Source organism: Myripristis murdjan, chromosome 11 (genome assembly GCF_902150065.1).
Source record: "Myripristis murdjan chromosome 11, fMyrMur1.1, whole genome shotgun sequence".
Classification (NCBI taxonomy): domain Eukaryota; kingdom Metazoa; phylum Chordata; class Actinopteri; order Holocentriformes; family Holocentridae; genus Myripristis; species Myripristis murdjan.
Window position 1 is genome coordinate 1595151 of NC_043990.1, and position 16971 is coordinate 1612121.

The 16971-nt window shown below is 45.2% G+C and overlaps 1 protein-coding gene across 1 annotated transcript in view; it reads right to left on the reverse strand.

The window, feature by feature from the left end:
* The window catches only part of LOC115367767 (semaphorin-6D-like), a 205904-nt gene that overhangs the window by 77977 nt on the left and 110956 nt on the right, over positions 1-16971 (reverse strand). Inside the window, exons 5-8 of the mRNA XM_030063679.1 lie at positions 2876-3095; positions 2292-2406; positions 1145-1202; positions 598-654 (exon numbers count right to left, since the gene is read on the reverse strand). Coding sequence (XP_029919539.1) covers positions 598-654; positions 1145-1202; positions 2292-2406; positions 2876-3014 — 369 coding nt within the window. The 5' untranslated portion in view covers positions 3015-3095. The remainder of the gene's footprint in view (positions 1-597; positions 655-1144; positions 1203-2291; positions 2407-2875; positions 3096-16971) is intronic.

The window sequence follows — 16971 nt, forward strand, 5'->3', positions numbered from 1 at the left end:
ACACGAGGAGTCCAGCACATTCTTAAATCTGGACTTCAGCTGGAAGATTTTTACGTGAATAAACCAACAGTGAGCCTGTTGGCTGCTAATCAGAGAGGAAGAGCAAGAAGAAGAAGGAGAGGGAGAGGGAGACAGAGAAGAGGAGGAAGAGGAGGAAGAAGAGGGAGATGAAGAAGAATGACAAGAACAAAAACAAGAAGAGAAAGAGAGAATAAAGGAGGAGAAAAGAGGGAGAAGAACAAGGAGACGAACAAGAAGGAAGAGAACAAGAACAAGGACGAGAACTCAAAGCGGAAGAACAAGAAGAAGAAAGAGAAGCAGAAGGAGAAGAAGAACAAAGAGAGGAATGTGAAGGAGGAGAAGAAAAAGAAGAACATGAAGCAGAAGAAGAAGGAGGAGAAGAAGAAGAAGGGTGACAGAAGTGTCTGATGAGAAAGAAGGAGTAGTGGGGACGAGTGGAAGGAAAACAAAAGGCAGAAGAAGAAGAAGAAGAGGAGTAAAAGCAGAGAGGAAGAGGAGGATGAGGAAGAGGAGGAGGAGGAGGAGGAAGAGGAGGAGGAGGAGGAGGAGGAGCAGGAGAAAGAGGAGGAGACTCACGCTGTTCTTGCCTCTGACGGTGCACTTGCTGACGTCTCTGGACCTCCAGGTGAGCTTCTGAAAAACAGCAGCAGCAAATTTTCTGGAAATCGTTTCACAAATTATTTTTCTTACTTTTTGTTTTGTTTTTTTTCTCTCAGGTTTCAGAAGGTTAAACTGTTTCAGGATTAAACAGAAAGATGGAAACGTTCAAACATCCTGCTGGAGAATTTATGAACTGTAATCATTTGAAGTGAATGAAGTTCAAGTTAAATTAAACTGGGACCCCTCAGGGACCCCCGGGGGGCCCCCGGACCCCCTCTTGAAAACCACCGCTCTACAGCAGTAAACAACAGCCGGTCGGTGACTGACAGCCGGCTGTGCGGTTGCCTAGTGACGCCGACACGAAGCCGCAGCAGGACGCCGGGCTGCTGGGCTTCAGAGCGCCTCCTGTGCCGGCTCAGCAACCCCGTCCAGAAATAGCAGGGAAGCAGCTCGTCTGCAGGGTGTGTGTGTGTGTGTGTGTGTGTGTGTGTGTGTGTGTGTGTGGGCGGGGGGGGGCTCTTACCAGCTGAGGGACAAACTGCTCCGAGGCCGTCGTCAGGTTCACCGCAAACACGTGATCCCTGAGGAGGCAGAATGTAGATTCAGCGCTCATTAACTTACTGCCTTTAATCCAGATTAACACAGATGTTTTATTCAGGACGCGTGGGCTCGGCTCGGCTCGGCTCGGCTCGGCTCGGCTCGGCTCGCTCACGGCGACGCCACAGAAAATAAAAACTCTGTTTCCATGGATGAAGACGAAGATGTGCTCCTGCATCTCGAGCCTTTTTTTCACAGGTTTAATAAAAAATCTGAGTGCAGTCACTTCACATCCAGTGGGACTTTCTGCTTTTCCACCCAGCGTCCACCTCACTAACCCTAACCCTCAGCTCCAGTCTGTCCAGTCCAGTCAGCAGCTCTGCCATCAACTCTGCCTTTTATCAAAGTGTATAATGTTCAGTTTGTGTTGACATTGTGCAGAATGAGTCTCTTTAATTCTGTGTTTGTTACTGAGGTTGTAGTTTGCAGGTCTGCTACTGGACTGCATTATACTGAGAGGGGTTTCTCATTTTTTGTCCTCCCTATTGATATACAATGAGGGGGGACAGAATAGTGGAAACAGCTGTCAGTAAAGTGCAGCACTAACTATGAGCTCAGTGCCAAACACAGAAGTGAATGAACACCTCTGTTACCGTGACAACAAGACAAGCTGAGCATTATAGGAAGCAGGAGAGGAAACTTTAGGGCACAACAGCTGGACTGGATTAGATTAGATTAGATTAGATTAGATTATACAGGTGGAGCTGATAAAGTGGACACTGGGTGTAGATAGACTTCTTTACATATGTTGTCTTATTTCTGTATTTATTGTTGCAATATTTTTTGGGATTAATGCACATATTTAGACTTAATGCCCATAATTTTGATACAACTTCATACATAATGCACATTGTTTTTACAAATTTGCAAGGCACACATTTTTCTATTTCTTATTTCTTTTTCTATTTTTTATAATTGAATTCTCCTCTGCAGCTGAGCCAGTCTGCCCTCAGGAACCAACAACATTTATCTGATGGCTGGAGTTTCTTCCACGCAAAACATCAAATGTGATGCATTATGAAGAGTGTAAGCTAGCCAACAGTGTGTGTGTGTGTGTGTGTGTGTGTGTGCACCTGGCGGCGATGTAGAGCATGTGGTTGATGCGTAGCATCCTCTGGAAGTCCAGCCCGAGCCGGACCGTGTCGTTGTCTTGAAGCAAACCCTGGAAGCTCGGGTACAGGTACGAGTCTGCAGGAGGAGCACAGCACACTTTAGTGTGCGCTTTCATTACGCTTCTTCGTTTCCATGGAAACGCCTCCCCGGCCTTTGAACCCAGAACAAATGTGTGTTGTTGTTCTCTTCTAAATAAATAAATAAATAAATAAATAAATAAATAAATAATAAAATAAAATAAAATAAAATAAAATACAAAATCAGGTCAGAATAGTTTTGTTTGCTGGTTCCGATCCCCTCCATTCTTTCTGGAGCAGGACAGTCCTGCTGCAGCGCTCGCTCTCACCACAAGGGGGAGCTGACGAGTCAAACCTTCACTCTCATAAGGAAAAAGATAATAATAAAAGCACGTTGGCTTTACTCTGTTTCTAATGTGATTCATGTGTGTTTTTTAATGTCACACTTTGTACAGATATGGATTAGGCTTTTTGAAACCGATAAATCAGCCTCACTGCCATCATCCAATCAGAGGGCATGTACTCACGCTCCCAGCCGACCACGCTGATTGGCTCCAGGTCCTTGGGGAAGGGCGTGGCCGAGCCGCACGCACACAGGAAACAGGAAACCAGCGTCAGCAGCGCCAGCGGTGGCCGCCGCGGAGACAGCCAATCAGGTGGGGCCATTTTGCAGGAGGAAGGGGCGGGGAGAGGAGGGGGGGGGGCGCGGCTGTGGCGGTGATGTCAGCAGGTCATGGCGGGCGTCGGCTGTGAGGAGACAGAGAGACGGGGGACATGATGATGATGATGTCAGAGGATGATGAAGACGTTTTGAGTCCTTTTTCTTCTACTTCTTTTTCTTTTTATTTTCATTATCAACAGATATGATTTGACTGTCCTGTGACATCAGGACGGTCCACAGGAGCTTAAAGAGTTAAGGTTCATATTAAAGTTAATGTAATGATGGAGTTATATGTAATGATAAAGTTAAGTTGCAGTTAAAGGTGCATTACACAAAACTTAAAAGAGAAAATATGTCATTTCATGTTTTCTGTGCAGAGAGCTCCTTTAAGTTAATGGGTTAACGGTAAAGCTAAGGGAGAAAATTTAAAGTTAAAGGTGGTGAGAAGCTGATTTCTAAAGAGGAAAGTGAAGTTCCAGGTAAAGAAGATCTCTGAGTTAAAGGTGAAGTTCGAGTTCAAATCAATGATTTAAGTGTTTAAGGTAAAATTTATTGTGCAAGTTCACCTTTAAGATTTAATTTGGAGCGACAGATGGAGAGTTAAGGCTCACTGTTGGTCATGATGTTAACCTGAAGCTGCTTTAAAGGTGAAGAGAATCGCACAGGTGAGGCTCACAGGTGAGGCTCAGGTGAGGCTCACAGGTGAGGCTCACAGGTGAGGCTCTCAGGTGAGGCTCACAGGTGAGGCTCACAGGTGAGGTCACAGGTGAGGCTCACAGGTGAGGTCACAGGTGAGGCTCTCAGGTGAGGCTCACAGGTGAGGCTCACAGGTGAGGTCACAGGTGAGGTCACAGGTGAGGCTCTCAGGTGAGGCTCTCAGGTGAAGCTCTCAGGTGAGGCTCTCAGGTGAGGCTCACAGGTGAGGCTCTCAGGTGAGGCTCTCAGGTGAGGCTCACAGGTGAGGCTCTCAGGTGAGGCTCTCAGGTGAGGCTCTCAGGTGAAGCTCTCAGGTGAGGCTCTCAGGTGAGGCTCACAGGTGAGGTCACAGGTGAGGCTCTCAGGTGAGGCTCACAGGTGAGGTCACAGGTGAGGCTCTCAGGTGAGGCTCACAGGTGAGGTCACAGGTGAGGCTCTCAGGTGAGGCTCTCAGGTGAGGTCACAGGTGAGGCTCTCAGGTGACAAGTTCAAGTCCAAATGAAGAGCTTCACTTAACCAGAGAGCTTTGTTTCAGAGAATCACAGGTGATTTTGAGATATTGACCCGTTTTCTCTCTCTCAGTCACACACACACACACACACACACACACACACACACACACACACACACACCGACTCTAGCAGAGAGACAGACGCTGACAGAGTGTGATGCTGACACTCTGTCCTGCCCACAGGCCGACTGAGACCAAACAAAAACGCCTGGACATCAATACCAATCACACACACACACACACACACATACACACACACATACACACACATACACACACACACACACACACACACACACACACACACACACACACACACACACACACACACAGCGAGACAGAGAGGAGGACAGAAACAAAGAATTGATAAACAGGTGGCACCAAAATGCTTCTGTGTGTGTGTTTAGTGCATCTCTGTGCAGTTATGTGTGTGTGTGTGTGTGTGTGTGTGTGTGTGCAGGGTTTATCATGGCTGCATCGTCCTCGCTGCTATAAATTATGAGGAATTAGCATTTAGCCTCGCGGTTAGCCTCGTATTAACCCGGCCGGTCGCAGGGCAGCGCCGGCAATCAATTACATGGATTAACGAAACATCAGCAGGGCGGTGGCACACACACACACACACACACACACACACACAGAGAGAGACAGACATGCGCCGACTCTCAATATTAAAAAAATCAACATCGGCCACAGAGGCCTGGAGGCTTTTCATCAGCGTCACAGATCACGGAGGAGCCGCTGGACTCTGAAGGTTCACGCCTGCTTATCGTCTTCTGGGACGTCCCGCATGTGGAACTTCACTTAAACAAAAGTGGACAAAGCAGATTATATCGACATTTAAAAAAAAAAAAAAAAAACAAGTCCCAGCACGGCGGCTTCTAGCAGCTCTAAGGCTGCTATCATCTGTTCCCATTTATTTTATTTTATTTTATTTTATTTATTTTATTTTATTTTATTTTATTTTATTTATTTATTTTATTTTATTTTATTTTATTTTATTTATTTTATTTATTTTATCTATTTTATTTTATTTATTTTATTTATTTTATTTATTTTATCTATTTTATTTATTTTATTTATTTTATTTTATTTCATTAATTGAAAAACAAAACAAATAAACAATACACTATCAACACAACATTCCTAAATGTTGAATGAAAGGGAGCAGAGAGAAGAATAATCTCATTTAATCTGCCCCTTTATCCCCAAAAAATCAATCTGCAAAGCACTTCAATTAAAACAACAACAACAAAATAAACTAAATAAAAATAAAATAAAAATAAAAAAGCTGCCGGCCACAGCGCAGACCGTCACATTCTTTTTTCCCAAGTTCCAGTTCAGTTCACACCGTTCATCGATGACCAATTCAAGATTTCAGATTTTTGATTTGTCCCGTGCACGACTGTACATGCACAGCAGCAGGGACATGTGATACTCCAGAGCTGTGGGAGTAAAATAAAATAAACTAAAAATAGAAAAGTATACATACACTCCTGTATGCAAGTATAAACACTGAGTGTATTGTAATATAATAAAAAGGAAAATGAATGGAGTGAATGGTGTGTTTACAGGGGATTCATGTCCACAGGAGAAGGAGCAGGAAGGGGAGGAGTTTACTGTCATCACTGGAAATTATTTTGCAGTTTGGACCCTAAAATGAAAAGATATTTTGGTTGGTGCTTAGTAATATTATTAGTGTATTTATTAGTATACAGTTGTCCCTTGCTATAACGCGGTTCATCTTTCACGGCCACGCAGTTTCGCGGATTTTTTTTTTTGTGCAATTTTGCATGTTTTTTTTTTTTTTTTTTTTTTTTTTTTTTTTTTACAGCACATTGTGTTCTGCGTCCTGATTGGCTAAGGGACTGTAGACCATTGTCAATCAGTCTCCTCCGTGCCATGTCTCCTGTACAGTACAGAATGCGTTCATTCTATAACACTGGACTTATTTTTCTACGAAGGTTTGAACTTTGAGTGTTTAAACAAGAGAGAAAAGTGAGAAAATGTTAATGCCTGTCTGAGAAAAGTGTATAAAGTGTGCAGTGAGGGGTTTTACAGCCTTAAAACATCTAGAATAACTGTAAAAAATAAAGCTGACTACTTCGTGGATTTCGCCTATTGCGGGTTATTTTTAGAACGTAACTCCCGCGATAAACGAGGGACCGCTGTATTATAACGTGGCTGGAGGGTCGGCTGGACTCGTCAGGAGACAGGAGGAGACAGGAGGAGACGGAGAGAGACGGAGCAGGATAACTGTTTGTCTTCTCTCCGTTCTCCTCTTTCCTTCCTTCACCTCCTCCATGATCTCCTCCTCCCTCTCCTCTCCTCCTCGTGACGCGACGGCCTGTCAGTCACAGCAGTCTGGAGGTGTCCGACTCTCTCCTCGCATCAATCATCCCCCTCCTCTGTCTTTTTTTTTTGTTTTTTTTTTCACCTCCTCGTGTCCTCCCCCCTCCTCCTCCTCCTCCCCTCGCTCGTCCTCTCCTCTCTCGTTATGTCATACGAACTGACAGAGTAAAAAGAAAAAGACATGAAGGTGCCTCGAAGGTGACAAGCTCTCCTGTCATCAGCTCCTCTCCTCTTTCATCACCTCCTCTCTCTTCCTGTTGTCTCCTCACCTCCACTCCCTCCTCGTGTCAGACCAATTGACAAATGAAAAGGAAAGAGGAAGTCTCCAAGGTGACAAGCTCCACCACTGCCTTCTTCTTCTTCCTCCCCCCTCCTTGCCCCTCCTCTTCCTCCTCTTCCTCATCCCTGACTCACAAATGAACAGTAAAAAAAAAAAAAAAAAGAACAGAAGAGAAAAGGAGCTGCGGTTTCTCTCTGGCCCTTTCTTCTCCTCCTCAAAGCGTTGAGGAAAACATTAAAAGCATTAAAGCTTTTCTGTTTGATCTTCTCCCTCCTCTTCACCTCAGGCTCCTTTCATGCAAACTGACCTTATTCGCTCCGAGGCCGTTTTCAGCATCCGGCTCCTCTCTGCTGTGCTGCCACCCGCCGAGGAAAACACTCAGCTGTTCAACTATTTCAAGGAAAAAAAACTTCAATCTTAAGAATCTTCAGAATATGTTATATCTGCTCATATTCAGTCGGTGTGTTCGGTGCATGCATTCAGCTCCACGGCCACAGCTGCATAAAATCCAGCAGCTATTATTGCAAAGTGGAAGCGTTTAGGAAGCACAGCGACTCGGCCACCAGGGGGCGGCACCACGTAAAGTGACAGAGCGGGGTCGCCGAGCGCCGAGGCTCATAGAGCGTAAAAGAGTCCGACGCTCTGCCGCCTCAGGAACTGCAGAGCTCCAAACCTCCTCTGGCATCAACATCAGCACAGAAACTGATCAGGCTCCTCTATGTGGCGGTCTGATGGACGAGTCTGGGTTTGGGGAACACCAGGAGAACGTTCCCCGCCTCCAGGAGAACGTTCCCCGCCTCCAGGAGAACGCTCCCCGCCTCCAGGAGAACGTTCCCTGGCTGAGCGCATTGTGCCGACTGTGCAGTTTGCTGGAGGAGGGGTCCCGCTGTGGGCTGGTGTTTCTGGGCTCGGCCTCGGCCCCTCAGCTCCACTGAAGGGAAATCTGAACGCTTCAGCTCACCGACACATTTTGGACGATTCTCTGCTTCCAGCTTCAGACACCACTCATGATGTGCAACCTGCCGACTGAGGTGATATAATAAACCACTTCACTAAATCATATTTTGCCTTCATCCTGAGTGATTCCACAGCTGCTGCAGAGGCGGCGGCGTTCAGCCCACAGGCGTCACCTTCCAGCTCCACGCGGTGAAGTAATGTCATGGACGGTATGAAGAGCTGCAGCTGGAGGAGGAGCTCGATCAGTGAGACAGCACTTTTTTAATGTCCTGTTTTTTTTGTTTGTTTGTTTTTTTTTTTGATTGACAGGTGTAAAAGCTGGTGCAGCAGGTGGGAGCTGATATGAAAACAGCTGGTTGAGGCTGTGCTGAGGTTTATAAAGCAGCAGGATGCACACACACACACACACACACACACACACACAGCTTCACAGATATGATGAAGAGAATGTGTGCATGTCTCTGACTTATGCAAACATGCAGTTTTATCATGAACGTAACGCCACTTTTATCATTACAGTTTATACATCTGACCCCAGCTGTGTGTGTGTGTGTGTGTGTGTGTGTGTGTGTGTGTGTATCCTAGTCTGACAGCACCAACACTCTCCTCCTCCTCCTCCTCGTCACTATTGTTCTAGTGGTCTCATAATGTTCCTATCCTCCTCCTCCTCCTCCTCCTCCTCCTCTTCCTCCTCCTCCTCCTCCTCCTCCTTACAGCAGAAAGTATCTCGCAGTAGAAGATGCTAAAACTCCTCCTCCATTATGGAGTAGAGGAGGTGAGCGGGAGGTACATGGGTGCTAAGAGCTGCTGGCTGACACCAACACACACACACACACACACACACACACACAAATGTTTATATAACACAAAGAGTCACGAAATGGAAACATCCGGGTAAAGAGGCGGCAGACAGAGTGACTTCACACCACAAACAAATGAAGTGACAACATTATCCAGAGAACTGACAATTAGCTTTAAGTGCGAGTGATTAATTGAACAGCGCCGGTTTAAATAAAGTTTTGGCGCCCTCAGAGTGAACAGAGTGAACAGAGTGAACAGTGAACAGAGTGAACAGAGTGAACAGTGAACAGTAAACAGAGTGAACAGAGTCAACACAGTCAACACAGTCAACAGAGTGAAAAGTAAACAGAGTGAACAGTGAACAGAGTAAACAGAGTGAACAGAGTGAACAGTAAACAGAGTGAACAGAGTAAACAGTAAACAGAGTGAACAGAGTGAACAGAGTGAAAAGAGTGAACAGTAAACAGAGTGAACAGAGTGAACAGTAAACAGAGTGAACAGAGTGAACAGTGAACAGAGTGAACACAGTAAACAGAGTGAACAGTGAACAGAGTAAACAGTAAACAGAGTGAACAGTGAACAGAGTGACCAGAGTGAACAGTGAACAGAGTGAAGACAGTAAACAGAGTGAACAGTGAACAGAGTGAACAGAGTGAACAGTGAACAGAGTGAACACAGTAAACAGAGTGAACAGTGAACAGAGTGAACAGAGTGAACAGTGAACAGAGTGAACACAGTAAACAGAGTGAACAGTGAACAGAGTGAACAGAGTGAACAGTGAACAGAGTGAACAGTGAACAGAGTGAACAGAGTAAACAGTAAACAGAGTGAACAGTGAACAGAGTGACCAGAGTGAACAGTGAACAGAGTGAACAGTAAACAGAGTGAACAGAGTGAACAGTGAACAGAGTGAACAGAGTAAACAGAGTGAACAGAGTGAACAGTAAACAGAGTGAACAGAGTAAACAGTAAACAGAGTGAACAGAGTGAAAAGAGTGAACAGTAAACAGAGTGAACAGAGTGAACAGTGAACAGAGTGAACAGTGAACAGAGTGAACAGAGTGAACAGTGAACAGAGTGAACTGAGTGAACAGTAAACAGAGTGAACAGTGAACAGAGTGAACAGAGTGAACAGTAAACAGAGTGAACAGAGTAAACAGTAAACAGAGTAAACAGAGTGAAAAGAGTGAACAGTAAACAGAGTGAACAGTGAACAGAGTGAACAGTAAACAGAGTGAACAGAGTGAACAGTAAACAGAGTGAACAGAGTAAACAGTAAACAGAGTGAACAGAGTGAAAAGAGTGAACAGTAAACAGAGTGAACAGAGTGAACAGTGAACAGAGTGAACAGTGAACAGAGTGAACAGAGTGAAAAGAGTGAACAGTAAACAGAATGAACTGAGTGAACAGTAAACAGAGTGAACAGAGTGAACACAGTAAACAGAGTGAACAGAGTGAACAGTGAACAGAGTGAACAGAGTGAACAGTGAACAGAATGAACAGAGTGAACAGAGTGAACAGTAAACAGAGTAAACAGAGTGAACAGTGAACAGAGTGAACAGTGAACAGAATGAACAGAGTGAACAGAGTGAATAGTGAACAGAGTGAACAGTGAACAGAGTGAACAGTGAACAGTAAACAGAGTGAACAGTGAACAGAGTGAATAGTGAACAGAGTAAACAGAGTGAACAGAGTGAACAGTGAACAGAGTGAACAGAGTGAACAGTGAACAGAGTGAACAGAGTGAACAGAGTGAACAGTGAACAGAGTGAACAGAGTGAACAGTGAACAGAATGAACAGAGTGAACAGAGTGAATAGTGAACAGAGTGAACAGTGAACAGAGTGAACAGAGTGAATAGTGAACAGAGTGAACAGTGAACAGTAAACAGAGTGAACAGTGAACAGAGTGAACAGTGAACAGAGTGAACAGAGTAAACAGAGTGAACAGAGTGAACAGTGAACAGAGTGAACAGTGAACAGTAAACAGAGTGAACAGAGTGAACAGTAAACAGAGTGAACAGAGTGAACAGTGAACAGAGTGAACAGAGTGAACAGTGAACAGAGTGAACAGTAAACAGAGTGAACAGAGTGAACAGAGTGAACAGTGAACAGAGTGAACAGAGTGAACAGTGAACAGAGTGAACAGAGTGAACAGAGTGAATAGTGAACAGAGTGAACAGTGAACAGAGTGAACAGTGAACAGTAAACAGAGTGAACAGTGAACAGAGTGAACAGTGAACAGAGTGAACAGAGTAAACAGAGTGAACAGAGTGAACAGTGAACAGAGTGAACAGTGAACAGTAAACGGAGTGAACAGAGTGAACAGAGTGAACAGTAAACAGAGTGAACAGAGTGAACAGTGAACAGTGAACAGAGTGAACAGTGAACAGAGTGAACAGTGAACAGTGAACAGAGTGAACAGTAAACAGAGTGAACAGAGTGAACAGAGTGAACAGAGTGAACAGTGAACAGAGTGAACAGAGTGAACAGTGAACAGAGTGAACAGTGAACAGAGTGAACAGAGTGAACAGAGTGAACAGAGTGAACAGTGAACAGAGTGAACAGAGTGAACAGAGTAAACAGAGTGAACAGAGTGAACAGAGTGAACAGTGAACAGAGTGAACAGTAAACAGAGTGAACAGAGTGAACAGTGAACAGAGTGAACAGAGTGAACAGAGTGAACAGTAAACAGAGTGAACAGAGTGAACAGAGTGAACAGTGAACAGAGTGAACAGAGTGAACAGTAAACAGAGTGAACAGTAAACAGAGTGAACAGAGTGAACAGTAAACAGAGTGAACACAGTGAACAGTGAACAGAGTGAACACAGTGAACACAGTGAACACAGTGAACAGTAAACAGAGTGAACAGAGTGAACAGGGTGAACAGAGTGAACAGTGAACAGAGTGAACAGAGTGAACAGAGTGAACAGTAAACAGAGTGAACAGAGTGAACAGAGTGAACAGAGTGAACAGTGAACAGAGTGAACAGTGAACAGAGTGAACAGGGTGAACAGAGTGAACAGCGCCGCAGCTCCCGGCTCATCAGTCTGAGCTTCACTTTTCTTTAGAGTCACAGTGTTGGATCAAATAAAACCACGAGTCAGAGCTCCTCAACTACTGCCACTCTGCCTTTTCAGCAAGTCTGTGTGTGTGTGTGTGTGTGTGTGTGTGTGTGTGTGTGTGTGTGTGTGTGTGTGAGTGTGTGAGTGTGTGTGTGTGTGTGTGTGTGTGTGTGTGTGTGTGTCTTATTCCTTAAATCATTAATTTGCTCCTCGGAGCTGAAGCAACCCAATGTCAACTCTCATTCAGTCAGACAAGTCTGAGACAAACTGCTCGGTCTAATGAACACACACACACACACACACACACACATGCACACACGCACACACGCACACACGCACGCACGCACACGCACACACAGTTCACCTTGGAGAAAAGGTGGCCTTACTGGCCGATGGGGAAAAAACTAAAAGTAACTCCTGTTGATTTGGAGAGAGAGAGAGAGAGAGAGAGAGAGAGAGAGAGAGAGAGAGAGAGAGAGAGAGAGAGTGAACAGAGACTATTGGTTCATTTCACACAGTAAGTCTGTTTCTATTGGCTAATTTAACCAAGGAAGTCTGTTTCTATTGGCTAATTTAACCAAGGAAGTCTGTTGGATGACTGGATTCAGGGCGCTTGTTTCTATTGGCTAATTTAACCCAGAGAGTGTGTTTTCTAAGTCTGTGCTCATTTAATCCAGTCGTCTTGTTTCTGCTGGCTCATTTACAGCGGCACCGCCAGAGATTATGGGCCCCACCATGGGATTTATAAGCCCGCCCTCCTGTAGTCCCAATACTCTGCGTCCTGAATGTGATGACCACAGCATGTAATAATATGCAGACGTGCATGCAGACGACTGTATTTGGTATGAAACTATCTGACAAAAATGAAAAACTGAAACCAGCTTCAGTGTCCAAAGTAAAATTGTTTGTTTAGAGTTTGTTTTTCAGCCTCCTGCCTCCGTCCCCCTCCGGCCCCCGTGCTCCTCGCTTCGCTTGTTTCCTCCTCATCATCAATCTACTCCTCCTGTCTCCCTTCTCCTGTCTCCCTCCTCCTCCTCCTCCTCCTCTTCCTCCTCCTCCTCCTCCTCGGTGTACTTAAGGCTCACACTACGTAACATCACCATAACTTCAGCCACTTTTCGTTTTGCTCACTCTGCTTTTTAAAAACACACACAATCTGAAGTAAACACTGTATTGATCCCCGAGGGGAACCCGGGTCAGCCGCCGCCGCTCAAATTCTCAAGAGATGAACGAAATTATAACACGCAGAAAAATAAATAAGAACTATAACAATATGTGTCTTAGAAATTTGTTAAAAAAAAAAAAAAGTTGGTGCATTACGTGTAATTTTGTGCATTAACACTGCGTGTGCATTGACTGTAGTTTAAAAAAAATTAAGTGAATTATGTGCATCATGTCTAAATATGTGTGTTAATCCTACAAAATATTACAACAATAAATACAGAAAAAGAAAAGTCTACCTATATACACACAGGGATATTGTCCTACAGGTCTAAATTATTAAGTGATTATCCATTTTAGTAACTGCCACTCAAACATATATACTTATATATGTACTATATTAACTATAAAATATATGCCAATTATTCTTTTGAGCCAAAAACAAAGACAGAAAACAATGGCACCGTTACTACATTGTCACTACAATAGCCCATTAATACTGATTTGGTTATTATATGTGTGTGTGTGTGTGTGTGTGTGTGTGTGTATTTAAACTGCTTTAAAGGCAGAACGAGTCTGATTTGTCGGAGTGGTCTGTAAACGCAACATGCAAAGTTGCCCGCGCCCCCCTGGCTAAGCTAACCGCCGACTTTTCTTTTCCTAGGATGGCGACGGAATGAAACGACCACCCAGAACGTAACGCCGCTGCTCGGTGTGACAGCGACACCTGGTGGCGACTGCATAAAGGACCGTTTCAGTTTCAGTGCATTTATTACAGGACAAAAGGCGACATATTTAATAAACCCGTCCAACTTCCCTCTGAGGGCTGCACCATCACACCGCTGCTTTTTGAGAATCCGACTCACGCTGCCTTTAAACCGAAGAACCTCCGCCAAGCGCCTTAAAACCGTGAAACACACACCTGCTCGTCCATTATCCCGCTTCCTCCATCGTCATTTACCAAACAACACACCGGACAGGGCGGGGAACAGCGTTAAAAAACTCAGCCGCTGTGTTTTCCTTCCCAGTCGTCAGATTATCCGGTGGATAACTGAGATAGCAGATGACTTTATAACAGAGATTAAAGGTGAACCGAACACCTGCCGGCCAATCAGAATCGAGCATTGAAGCAGGCTCTGGTGTAAAACATGTAAATAGAGACGCTGCAGCTGCTTTTTGGGACTCAGACGTTCAGCTTCAGGCAGGAAACTGAGCGAAATCCATCTCTTGTGCGTTCTCTGGTTCTCCTGCCTGCTTTCATGTAACAGAATCAAACGGCTGCACAAACCGAGGCCGAGCAAACTTCATTCCTCTAATGAGAAATCTAAAACCAATAATGACGGCTTTTAACCTTTTAATCATAAAAAGAATACCTCGGCTTTTTTCTCGCCGCTCTTGACTCTAATGAGCGGCTTTATGCGCGTTTCTATGAATATTCACCGCTCTCGGCTCACTTCGTCGCTGGTTATTTTTTGCCGCTCGTGTTTTCCGCCTGTTCCGCGCTGCGTTCGCTGTCGTTTGGTTTTCTCGTTGCACCCAATTCACCTGCGCCTCCGTGTGCCGAGCCCGGGCCTGTTTTATCTGTCGGCTGGAAGTTTTCTGAAGCCTCCTGGGTTTTTTTTTTACATTTTCACTCTGCCTTTTTATTTATTTTTTTTCCTTCATCTTTTTATCATTTGTACGTGCAAAGCAATAAAAAAACCCTCTAAAGCCTGAAGCTCAAAGTGATCAGGATTTTTCTGTGCAGATAAACTGAACGTGACTACAAACCTAACACGGCGAGGGAGAGAGCGCGGGGCCTGTCACTCACAGCCCGGTTTCATTTAGATAATTGAAACATCTCGTTGTTTTGTGTGTTTCTGCCGCTCAGACAAACACCGTCTTCCTGCCAGCGGGGAGAAGCTGTCAGTCATCTAACAGACTAATCCCAAACCCAGGCAGGCAAACAGGACACACACACACACACACACACACACACACACACACACACACACGTCAGGTACGGTCCGCTCGGCCTCGTGCAGCTCTGATCGATTACACATTCATTAAAAAAATAAATATATATGTAAGAATAAAAAAACAGGGAGATCTTGAAGTGAAGTGAAGCCGATGTTAGATTTCGATCATATTCCAAACACACACACATAACTGCTTTATTATTAGATTTAATGAGTAGTACTAGCAGTAGTAATACTAATAGCAGCTGTACTGTTACAGCTTAGAAGTAGCAGCAGCAGTAGCAATAGTAATAGTAATAGTAGTAGTAGTAGTAGTAGTAGTAGTAGTAGTAGTAGTGGCAGTAGCAGTAGTAGCAGTAGCAGCAGCAGTAGTGGTAGTGGTAGTAGCAGTAGTAGTAGTAGTAATAGTAGTAGCAGTAGTATTAGTAGTAGTAGCAGCAGTAGTAGTGGCAGTAGCAGTAGCAGTAGTACTAGCAGCAGTAGTAGCAGTAATAGTAATAGTAGTAGTAGCAGCAGTAGTAGTGGCAGTAGCAGTAGTAGTAGTACTAGCAGCAGTAGTAGCAGTAATAGTAATAGTAGTAGTAGTAGTAGTAGCAGCAGTAGTAGTGGCAGTAGCAGTAGTAGTAGTAGTAGTAGTAGTAGTAGCAGTACTGGTAGTAGTAGCAGCAGTACTGGTAGTAGTAGTAGCAGTACTGGTAGTAGCAGCAGCAGTACTGGTGGTAGTAGCAGCAGTACTGGTAGTAGTAGTAGCAGTACTGGTAGTAGTATCAGCAGTACTGGTAGTAGTAGCAGCAGTACTGGTAGTAGTAGTAGCAGCAGTACTGGTAGTAGTAGTAGCAGTACTGGTAGTAGCAGCAGCAGTACTGGTAGTAGCAGCAGTACTGGTAGTAGTAGCAGCAGTAGTGGTAGTAGTAGCAGCAGTACTGGTAGTAGTAGCAGCAGTAGTGGTAGTAGCAGCAGCAGTACTGGTAGTAGCAGCAGTACTGGTAGTAGCAGCAGCAGTACTGGTGGTAGTAGTAGCAGCAGTAGTGGTGGTAGTAGCAGCAGTACTGGTAGTAGTAGCAGCAGTACTGGTAGTAGTAGCAGCAGTACTGGTAGTAGTAGCAGCAGTAGTGGTAGTAGCAGCAGCAGTACTGGTAGTAGCAGCAGTACTGGTAGTAGCAGCAGTACTGGTGGTAGTAGTAGCAGTACTGGTAGTAGTAGCAGCAGTACTGGTAGTAGTAGTAGTAGTAGCAGTATACTCCATAACATGAGCAGGTGCAGCAGCACCAGCTGAGGATTTAAAGCTGATGCTGAAACCATCGGCGGTCAGCAGCTTCAGCTTTGATAAATTCTTTATTTACCGTGGGATAACCCCTTGAGATGCAGCATCTCGTTTCTTTAGGGCTGTTAGTTTATTCTTGCTTTTCTTCCTTTGGCTCAGTTTGGTTTCACGCGGCAAAACAACTCAAACGAACCAAAGTGTCACCAGAAGCCACGCAGAGAGGAAAGAGGACATTACTTTTTCTTTTTCCTCTCTCTCTTTATCGTCTCATCACATGTGGTCGCTCCGCTCTCCAGCATGGAGCTCCATCAGCAGCTTCGGCCCTTCTTCATTACTGCAGGGCTCGTTTGGGCTAATTACCCACAAGGCAATGTGTTCAGCTCTGTGTTGACTCTAACAGCTTCCTGCTTCTCTCCTACGGGAGCTGCTCTGGGCCAAACCTCCCGCCTCCTCCTGCGGCTCTGGTCGGGTCGCGGTGCGTTCAGGCTCACCTGCTGCTCTCACACCTGAGCCGACGAGCCGCACCGCGAGGGGAGACGCCACATTTCGATTGGCTCGGACTGAGCAGCACAGCGGCTTCATCCCACTGCTGCTTCCCTGTGAAGAAACTGAGAGCCTCTCGGCGTCCATGTTGGCTCTGCAGGAGCTCAATCAGTCCGACCCTGCGGTTCCCAAAGATGGTGTAACAGCTGAGACCTGTCACTTTGACAGCACATGACTCTATCATCCGCGTGTCTCCTGTGTGTGTGTGTGTGTGTGTGTGTGTGTGAACGCACTGTAAACTGCCTCCTCCATCTGAGCGATGGCAGCAGCACTAATTTAGATAATTGATGGAAGCGGCTCGCCGTGGCTTTGTGCTGCACGCCAGATGTTTTCCACCACAAATCAGTGACGGCGTTGGCGTGGCGGGCGGGCGGAC